The sequence below is a fragment of the Thermobia domestica genome, chromosome 10, assembly GCF_964235325.1.
Source record: "Thermobia domestica chromosome 10, izTheDome1.hap1.1, whole genome shotgun sequence".
Lineage (NCBI taxonomy): Eukaryota > Metazoa > Arthropoda > Insecta > Zygentoma > Lepismatidae > Thermobia > Thermobia domestica.
Window position 1 is genome coordinate 124,737,057 of NC_137463.1, and position 11,476 is coordinate 124,748,532.

The 11,476-nt window shown below is 36.2% G+C and overlaps 1 protein-coding gene across 1 annotated transcript; it reads left to right on the forward strand.

The window, feature by feature from the left end:
• The first annotated feature begins 3,543 nt into the window (after positions 1-3,543).
• On the forward strand, positions 3,544-4,660 carry LOC145662700 (serine protease 1-like). The gene has a single exon (XM_081728550.1). The coding sequence runs from the start codon at positions 3,626-3,628 to the stop codon at positions 4,601-4,603; it is 978 nt and encodes a 325-aa protein (XP_081584676.1). The 5' UTR covers positions 3,544-3,625; the 3' UTR covers positions 4,604-4,660.
• Positions 4,661-11,476: the final 6,816 nt, after the last annotated feature.

Consider the following 11,476-nt stretch of genomic DNA (forward strand, 5'->3'; position numbering starts at 1 on the left):
GCAATCTAACTTACACCTAAAAATAGCCATGTCCCTCTTCTAAAATACAAGACGTAAACGATATCAATCGGGATAACAGTGTTTGGGCAATAAATCATTAACTGAAAGTCTACCAAAAACCCCAAAATCGATTTTGTCCCGAAAGGGTTAATGAGATATGCGCGCCAAAGATTTCGGGCTCTAATTTAACGTGAGCCCCCCCCCCAAAGTTTCTGGGCTGGTCCAGAGAATGAATGGCCTACATAGTACTGTGTACGGGCTGGATAGGCTACCAAATTTCAGCTTTCGTTCTCCCATAGTTAATGTGATATAGGCGCCGAAAATTTGGGGGCTAACTTCACCAGAGCCTCCCAACTTCCTGGGCTAGTCGAGATAAAGATCGATGGGCTAACAAATTTCATCTTTTGGGCCAATATAGTTAATAAGGTGTGAAAATCAAAGTTTTGGGGCGTTAACTTAACGTGAGCCCTTAACTTTTTGGGCAAGTTGAGATAATGAGTGTACCAGGTACTAAACTTCATGGGTCTTCCAACCCATTATTATTTAGCATTTGGGGCACTCAAGGAACACAGATACAGGGTCTCCAAATGTGAAAATGAAAATGCAATCTTTAAGTTTTATGTCCGACTGTCATCCTGGGTAGACTAAAGGAGACGCAGATGATGAGAATAAATGGAATGGTGAAATGAAAGAGTTGTGGGAAAGGGAAACTCCGAGAAAACCCTCACACACGGTGTTTGTTCACCACAAACCCCACTTTGCGCAAGTTGGTATAGAACCAGGGCCCCGCAGCATGTGTGAACCCTCTGCCACTAAGCCACTGCGGCCCGGGAGTCCTCGAGACGAGACACATAGGCGTATACCTAACGTGTAATTTGTTCGTAGCGGGAATTTCTGTTATGGTATAGTTAATTACATACAATGAAAAACCGAAAATGTGATGTGGACAATCGCGACCGAAAATGTAATGTGGACAATCTCGAACAAGCAATAAACAATCTGCGTGATTTGTTTCAGATTTCGGAAAATAGGTTCTGCCAGATTTACGCTTATCGACTGTAATCGTTTATTTATTTATTTATTTATTTGGGAGGGAAGCAAAGTATAATACATTTCAGTCATTACACATGCAAAGAGATGTTTTATAGTAATTGTTTTTTGCTGAAATATAACTTCGGTATCTTTTATACGTGTTTAGGAGCTGAGATTATTATCTAATAATTATAAGGAAGATACAATTTTTTTTTTTTTTACGAAGATACAAGTTTTTCACCTTCGTACAACAATTCATGTTTAATAGGCGTATAGAAGGGGCTCATGCCCAAAACATTGGGACTCCATTTCTGGGGCCCCATGTTGGGGGCCCGGTTCCTGACCACCACTGTGCTGAGGGGAATCGGATCTTTTCAACGTCACCATCTGTATGCAACAACTCCATGCTGAAACGAGAAATAGAGTGGACTCAAGCCCAACATTTCGGAACCACATTTTCTGGAGCTTCGAGGCCAGGGCCCAATTTCTGACATTACCGCTTTCGTTAATCGACCCCGACCTTTCAAACGCTAACACTATAGTACAACACCATGTTAAATAGGCAAATAAAAGAGACCTGAACCCAAACTTTTGGGATCTCATTTCTGGAGTCTCAGGTCCCGGAGCTTTCCAACACCACAATATGTATCCAATAACTCCATGCTTAAAAGAAAAATATAATGAAGCCAAGCTCAAAATTTCGGGACACCATTTTTGGACCTTTGAGACAAGGGCCCAATTTCTGACGTTAACACTGTGCTCAGACGACCCGAACATTTAAAAACTTCACCACCCACCCACATACAATTCCATGTTTAATAGGCGTATAGAAAGAACCCGCGCCCAAAACTTCGGAACCCCATTTTTCTGGAGCCTCATGGCTGGGGCCCGGTTTCTGATATCACCACTGTGCTCGGGAGACCCGGACTTTTCCAATGCCACCATCTGCATCCACTAACTCCATGTCTAACACGGCTTCCCCATTGTAGGAGGATTTTGACGAATTTTCTGCAGGTTCTTTACAACTATTTACAACGTTTCAAACTATTCATAAGAAATGAAATTTCAATACATTAGAAACTATGTTCTTTTAAAATGTTCAAAATGGATGACAGCATTGATTTCCAGTAATAGTTGTAAACTTTCGTAATTTTATTCTCTATTTGAATAGTAGTTTAATTTCGAATCTTTTACGGTTAAAAATATTTTTGTGAAATGTAACGGAATACATTGAAATGCTCCTACCCCCACGGGTACGTGTTCCAATTATAAATCGATTTGAGATTCAGCGTACAAATGAGAAACTCCCAAAGCGAAGTACAATATTGTAACGTTGTTGACATACATATGAATAACTGGTGATTAGGTCGTTAAGCTGTACATAAAATCATATAAATTTTCATTCATATTACGCAGACAAGTACACACAGAACAGCATATGAATCTTTATCTGACTTTTGTTTCTCTAACTTTCTGATAGCCTTTAGAAATAATATCTTTACAATCGAAATATTCGTTAAACATTATTATTATTCTTATCCTTCAATATTCATTATACATCATATTCTTCATTACTTTAAATTCTTCATATTACATAACTATTTTACATTATATTCCGTCGAAGCTGTTTCAAAGTTAGTATTACACTTCTGACATAGTCATCATTACAAATCATAATTGATTCTCAATCCATACGCCTGTAACTTGTCCATCCTACCTGCAGTGTGGATCCTACGCAGTTTCGACGCTACGCAGTTTCGATCCTACGCAGTTTCGACGCTACGCAGTTTCGACCGTACGCAGTTTCGATCCTACGCAGTTTAGGTCGTGTGGAGTCCATGAATATAACCCTAATTTATAGCTGCACAGGTTAAACAAATTAAAGAGAGAGAAAAAAAAATATTTTTTGAGCGCATGATTAAAACTTAAATTATTTCAGGGCAACTGCGTAGGATCGAAACTGCGTAGGATCGAAACAGGTTTTGAGCTGAATTTTTCGATCGTACGCAGTTTCGATGCTACGCAGTTTCGATCCTACGCCGCATTCCCGTCTGTGTATTCTCTACCCGTACTGCTTCTATCGGTCTTTTGTCCCATTGAAATCGGAATTTTGCATCCCTGGAAAAAATCCGTGGGCGTTCCTGCTGTATGCAATCTTTGATTTGAATAATAATAATAATAATAATAATAATAATAATAATAATAATAATAATAATAATAATAATAATAATAATAATAATAATAATAATAATAATAATAAACAAGACGAGTACAAGAAATTGGAAATTGAAATGGTCAACAATTAACTTGTTATTAAAGCCAAACGGAGGTAAATATAGTTTATTCTACTAAAATATTAACTTTTTATTAAATGAATTTTAAAATATTTCGGGAAGAGATTTGACCCTCAGAACTTCCCATGTCATTCGGCCGTGGGCTTGATTTTTACATTTAAATCACCATATGACAATATACTTATAAATAATAAGACTTAGTGTATAGGTGAAAGAGATCTAAGCTTGCACCTAAGATATAAAACCTCAGTTGAGATAAAAAAAGAAAATAAATAAAAAATAAGACAAGTTTCAAAAACATGAAACATTTGGAGATAATGGAAATATTATTTTTACATGTATATTGCTTACGATTGCTGGTATCCTGCTCAAAAACTAAAACTGTGAATGGTGCACCTAACTTCCCTGATGAGAACAGAATAATAGGAGGAGTTGATGCAAACTTTGAAAGTTATAAGTATGCTGTACATGTATGGATAGTGGAAAATACATATGAAACCTTCCATTGTGCAGGCTCGATTATTCATCCACGATGGGTATTAACAGCAGCTCATTGTCTTTTTAAAGGAGATATAGGACCAAGGTTCAGTGATGAACTTATACTTATTCTTGCAGGAACATATCTATATATAAAACCACGAGAAAAGTATTCAGCTGTGAACAGCAGAATCGAGAAATCGTTTATTCATCCTAATTATAACCGGGAATTTTATCAGAATGATATTGCTCTATTGAAATTGCCTAAGTCTATTTTGTCCCAAAATACGGCTATCGCTAGCATTGCTTGTAAAGTGTTCTTAGAAACATATGAGCGAAATAAACAATGTAAAGCCATCGGATGGGGACTTACTGAACGTGGAACACTTGCCAAAAATCTACAAGAAGTAAGTCTTCCTTTAGTTGATGTCGATGAATGCGAACTTCAACTAAATGAAAGAGTAAGCGAACTAAATAAGGAACAAATTGTCTTGTTTAAAGACGGTACAATATGCGCTGGCTATCCTGAGGGGGGGAAAGATGCTTGCCAAGGCGATTCTGGTGGGCCTCTTGTATGTGCTGGTGTAGTAACAGGAATTGTTTCTTACGGTATAGGTTGTGCTATGTCATTGACGCCCGGTGTATATACAAAGGTTGGTTATTATTACGGTTGGATAAAGAGAACAATGGGAGAGGATAGACTGACCTCATGCATAAAAGATTACAGATTAAAAGCATCATCTAGCCACCCATCTCTAGCAGTTTATGTTATAACAATCTACATTATATATTTATTTTAATTTCCTTTTATATATTTCCTACCAAAACAAATTAAGAACATTTTCCTACTGTTCCGTTACATATCAAATTATTCAAACAATCTGAGATAATAATGTTAGTATTAGTTCATTGGTCTCATTCTAGTTTTTAGAATTCGTGAATCATATCGCAGTACAAATGAAACAAGAAGTAATTGTAATCAGTGTTTCTTCCAGACATGATATTTGGGGGGCACTGCCCCCTGAAGTTCTGAGAGTGTCCTCCGGAGGAGCAAAATAATACGTCTATAATATAATAATAAATAGATTAGTACCATGTGAAAATATGTGCTGCTCCCAATACTAAGTGTGCCCCCTGGAACATTTTTTGTGAAAGAAACACTGATTATAATTGCAAGGCGCTGGTCAAGTTTAGGTACACCACATTTTGTAAAATTTCATGTAAATTCAGGTGCAGATCCACATAGGCCTTATTTGTAAAATTTACAGGACAAATTTATAATAATATTTTGATGGACCGTGTTTTCCCCATAGGAAAAGGCCACGTTTGCTATGGGGTGTATTAGTTCTTACCCTGTCCCGAAACCACCTATTTCAAAACGGGACTGCCTGGCTTGTATATCATATAATATCTACAATTTAACGGGAAAAAATATTGTTCCGTTCTTTAACATATAACCACCCCAGACAAGTAACGTTCCGATTCTATAAGATTGCCTACTAAAATGGCTCAATAATATATATGCCCTATTCTTAATTTCTTTGAGTTCTTTAATTTCGTCTCTCTCTCTCTTCAAGAAAGAGTGAGTGAAGTTGAGAATCGCAACTTAAAAGGCCTGGGATTCTTTTTTCTGGCAGCCGTTCTTTTAGAAAAACAACAGCTGATAATTACTGACTGAATGTTCTATGATAAGTTTATGTTCCTAACGGTTGTCTCAAACTTTCCATTCACATATTACGCCACAACAGGGATATATTGTTTCTTATGTGTGGAAATTTCATACCCCTTTTTATTAGCAAATTAACAAATATTTGCAACATTCATATCCGACAAATGATATCTAAATTGAATCGGTGAGTTGAAAAAGGTACACATTCCAGAAATATAAACTTTCGGAAAACTAAGAAAAACTGTTTTGTGAGAAAACTAATTGTTCTACCAAAACATTTACTATTGTCAATTTGTGTCGTTTAGTGTAGCAAACGTATTGCACATGATACCTGTAAATAAATTTGTTATATATACCATATAATTGTGTAAAGATGTTTAGGAATATGTTCCTTTTTCAACTCATTGTTTTTAAATGCACAATACTTTATCCCAATTAGTAGATTATGGTTAACAGGTTTCAGAAATAAGCGAGTAATATTATTCAATCTTTGTATAAAGGGAAACAAATGTATTTCAAAACTGTTAGCTACACATATTGACAAAAATAACAATGTTTTCCGATAAAACAATGGTCATTGTTCAATTTTTCAGAGTAGACAATCGTCAATCATCTTGATCTAGCGGATCAGCAGCTGAAAAGCAAAAGCCTTGATCGAAAAACATAAAAACTCGTTCCCTTTCAGTTTGACCATCATTAGGATTTTTTTTATGTGATCAAAACACACCAATCTGAGAAAAAGTGCTGAGATAATAATATTAAAACGATTTATTTTACTTTGCCATTGCAACTCAGTCTTTTTTTGTTACATACACGATCCAATGTCATAACCTACCATAAAACATGTCTGTAATAAAGATAGCAATACTTAGGTTAGGTTAGGTTAGATTGTATTATGAAGTTTCGTGTTATATTCAGACTGTAGTTAGGATAGATAAGTTCAGGTAAAATGAAAATAGTCTAAACTAATTTACGAAATAAAAAATACTGAATATGAAATTTACATGTTTTTTACTGTCATTAAGTGTGTTTGATTTAATTTTGATCTTCAGGTCTTCACAGGTACTGCAGACACCGACCTGAGGTCTGCCAAATCGGTTACCAAAGTTTTTCTTGAAATATTCTAAATAAAACTCATTCTTAATTACACTCTTCAAGTCAGGACATTTTTCTATGAAAAATCCATGCATTAGGCTGAGCATCGAGATATATGGTTGATGTAGACGTATAATGTGCAACATATTTATAAAATTAATCAATATGTACATGTATTTTAACTACATGTGAGGCTGGAATAGCATTAGAACGGTGTTCCTGTTTACCTCTCATGTCAATAGGGAATTTCCAAGAAGCCAAAATCTTTGTCAACCTAATAACAACTTTGTGTGATACCGCATGAAGGCTTATATACGCATTACGACATACTTCAACGCTTCTCGTCCCTTTCATGGCAAATTATTTGAAAGAGGACTCGTATTACTTTGGGTTTTGATTTGATGGTCTGAGCCTTGCAATCTCATGCCTCTCAATTAGGCTCACTAATAATGTGTCCTGCTCGTTCTTAGGTCTGAAACTATATAGGGTTTTAATAATGTTCTCCTTTTCCTCAATAGCGAAACTATACATGCATTTTCTCACAGCTTAGGCCGGTTGTTTTGGCTGGAACAAGAACGCCTGCTGAAGTTACAAACTCCTCACCTCGACGTCGTGCTAACTTTTCCATCTTCCGTACACGTTTTTCTTTGTTAAGTCTACCCTTTTTAAGGCTTGGTTCACCACTGTCACTGTCTGTTTCGGACATTGTTACTAGGTTAAAGCAAAGGAACATTAATTAACTTCACTACTTTCCGCAATGATCTTCACTTTCCACTTTAAACATAACCAACATGACCTTAAACAACAGCTCACCTGTTAAGTCATAACACATAACTGAGCACTAGCACTGTGGCGAGTGCCGCCGACACTAGCACGGCTGTGAGTTGAAGAAAGGACATATTCCTGGAATATGTTCCTTCTTCAACTCAGTCGCATTTACATATTTTTGGCAAGGTCATTTGCAATAGTGAAATATGTTTGTTTTTCAGCTCTATGGATGTAGATATGTCCAAAAAAAAAAAAAAAAAAATGGCTATCTCAGTTTAATTTGTTATATTTTTGGAATATGTACCTTTTTCAACTCACCCATTCAATTCTTAGTAAAGTTGGAGCACAAATCTTTGTTTTACAGTAAGGGAAGGTTATCTATATTCGCAGTAATAAAGAAAATAAAGTTAGATACCTTTATTGCTGTGGGTGTATTTTACCTGAAATATAATTGTTTAATTTGTCAGAATTATATGTTTAATTAGTTATCAAATGTATTTGGAGTAGAAATGTATTTCATCAGATAAAAAATTAGTTCGATGTATAATTTCTAATTACATGTTTATTTGCATGTATTTCAGTCTAATTTCACACATATCCAACTGTCACTGATTATTCTAAAGATTTTGTACCGAGAAGTCTTATAAGTATTTGTTTAGGAACCAAAAGTTAAAAAAAAAGAATGTAACGTAGGCAAGAAACACCAATTTTAATACCAAATCATTAAATTTGAAATTTACACATGTAAAAAGTATTACACTTTAATTATTTTATTTTATCTTCATGTTAAAAAAATGAATAAAACTTCTAACACCAACAGAAACCCTTGATTTGCAGGTTTCACAAGTTTTTCATACGAAGACTGAGCGCTAGGGTGGAGTGAAGAGAGGCCAATAATTTTTTTTTTTTTCAAAATTCGATTTTGTATAGGGGGCAAAAGTTGCATCATATCGTAGTACTTTACCACCGGAAATTTCAATTCTCTAAAATATTCTTTAGCAGGGGCGTAATGGGCCTTAAGTTTGATAGGTTTTGTAAATAAATTTATGTTTATTATTCATTTATGTAATTATTAGGCAGCTCTTCGCTTGAAGGAGACTATAATTTGAAGGTGTTAAGATTCGTTGTCGTGTCCAGGTGGATTTCTAAAGCTATCGAAGTTCATATTTTATGTTACAGGCAACATCAATATTAGATTGAATGTTTCATAAATTTCATTCACGTCTTCAGGCAAAATACTGCGACTTTATCTGAAAAGTAGTCATGTATTTTCTTAAGTCAAATTTGGAACGAATAAAGAAATCTCTCGTGGCTCACATACTGACGAAGAACCTTCACTAAGTATTTTCACTAATCTTTCCACTGCTTGCGTATAACATGGAAACTCAGGGATATCAACACTTGTACTTTCTCAAGAACAAATTTCTCGCAATTTATCATCTGTAATATGAGTCAGTATTGGCGGTTCTGTTGTTACACCGATTTTAGTTTATCATTTCTGTGTAATTACTAGCCTCGAAGTTTAACATTGGCAGTTGGAAGGAACGAGTTTCACAACATTTACATTGTTTTCTGGATTTGAGGATTTTATCGGCAACAAGGATTCGCGTAGCTGATCTGTAGTCCCCAATCATGGCAATAAGAATACATTCAGAATTCCCATAGAATGCATTTCTGGAAATTACTTTATTGACAAAAGTCTTGTATGGTTCTTGCAAACATTCCGAAAGTCTTATGGTCAAGAACAAATGTTAAGCTCCGTATTTGGCAAGAGGTTTCAGTTTTATGCTGAACCACACTGGTGCATATACTTTTACTACGAACTTTACGAGAGTTTAGAGCTTCTCTCAAGAATTTGGTATATATATATATAGACACAAAAGTCTGCAAGACACTGTTAACCAGCGAGTATGCGCAAGTTTCCTAGAGTTCTTATCTGCTAGGTTTTTATCACAGCCTCCTCTTCTGACAGATTGACATATTTCATACAAATATCTTTGATCCAGGGGGTCTAGGGGGGCCGGGCCCCTAAATTTTTGCTAGCCCCTCTAAAATTTTCACGGTAGGCTTGCAAATGAACAATAATATGGTGATGAACTATAATATAGTTGGTCGCCCCCCCCCCCTGCCCCTACATTTTTGGGCTGGCTATCGGCCTGCTTTGATCATAACTGAGATGACGCATGTTTAGGTATGTAGGGAGTTCTGAAGAAATCTTTCCGACGCTGGACACTGGATTTGTCTGTCAATTCACCAATGATCTACCAATAGGACCAGACAAAGTACCAGTAGTTACATAATACATTTCTTTCAGTAAATGACGAAGTAGTAGTTCAATGATGTGCAATAAACATATGCATCACTGCAAGGACCTCTCTAAATGGTTTTCGAGCACTCTAATCATCATCCTTTTGACCCAACCTTAGTATTAGTACCATCGCAGCCGATAGCTAACATATCTCATAGGTTCACATTATTTTCTTGTAATTCCCGGTAGATGGAATTAGCAGTATTCTTTGCTGATGCTGAAACTGTCAAAGAGCCATAGCTGAGAAATTTATTACTCGGTTCTTCAAGGACACAATAATGTTCTTTCCTCTTCATATCTCTATGACTTCCGGAGCCGGACATTACGAGTGTTTGGTCTTTCTTCCTATCAAAATAGATGGTACAAGTTTTCTCTTTATTAACAGTCACTTTAGTTCTTACACTTTTACGATTTTTCGCAACCTCTCTGTATTTTACTTCTATCAATTATGTTTTGCAGCTGCTCTGGACTCACAATATTAAAATCTTCTAAAACTTCAGTAGCAATAGCTACAATTTTTCTTCCAGTCATGCCGGTTTTCTCCGCCACTTTTGCTAATGTCGAGAGGAATTTTCTCATTTCCGTGCATCTAATCTGTGATTGCTTTCTTGTCTTTAAAGGATACTGGCAACTAAAATCAGGATCTCCTCCAGCATTAGCGTGTTCTTTATTGCCTTCGTTTCTTGTTTCCAAACATGACGAGGAGTGTAAAAATTCAATAATGTCACTGGTACTGTTTTGGTTGAAAGTTTGATCGCAAGTTGCTTTTTGGCTTTCCTTTCTTCTCTTTTCTTTGTCCAAGTAACATCAATACCACCATTACCATTTTTCTATTTATCCTTTGGTCTGATAAAACACTCTCTCCGATTCAGGCATTTTGAGTATTCTGTACAACGACACACCGTGAAATCTAAACGTCGTGAATTTTGCAAGCTGCTATACCGAATGGTTTATTGCCCTGCTTCTTCAATTCTTGTAATTTATTTCTTCTTTCATGCTCCCTCTTACTGCCAATTTTAAAAATATTTTCAGGTTCCTGTGGTTGATCACTATTGATACGCGGCCTAGCGAAACAACAGGAATTGAAACACGTTACCAAATGTCTTCCACCTTTTCTGCAACCTTCGTGGAAACCAAATTCTCTGCTGGTTCTTTACTTCCGCCCCCTTTAGCTGCTGACGCGTAAATAAATAACATGCCATAACGTCTTCTTAAGTTGGAAGCGTTCTCCAGTCGCGACCTTTGGCACTACGAAACATCTCTTGTGCTCTTGACATATTCTACCTGGTTGATTTTGTCATCTTTCTTCTTTATAGCACAAAACAAAAACACCAGATGTTAGGCTGTAATACAGTGGTAGATAATAAACCCATCAGTAACTACAAAAGCGCAAAACTAATCAAATCACTAACGTAGCAACACGGCCGCTAACCAGACACGTGCTCCGAGCACAGGTACAACACACTAATGACAATCGTCAAGCTGCCAAACAGTTGCACAAGACTTTAGCACCTGCAAGAGCGCGCGCCCTGATTTCGTTTTGTACCCTCTTATCTCCACCCACCAAACTATTAAACTAGTGACTTAATACTAGTAACAAGTTCATTATACCAGAAAAAGATTGTTACTAAATAGCAAAAAACTTCTTTATGGCAAACTAGCAAATTGCTTTTAGTTGATCACTTTTTGTCTAATTATTCCCAAATTTCAGGGCCATTGCGCCCCGGCTGAAAATAATTTTAGTGAATTAAAAGTTCTTGTTGTTATGTACTGATACAGGATGCATCTTTTGCACTCTTATCTACACTAAAACTTACAATCTGCTTCCAGCAA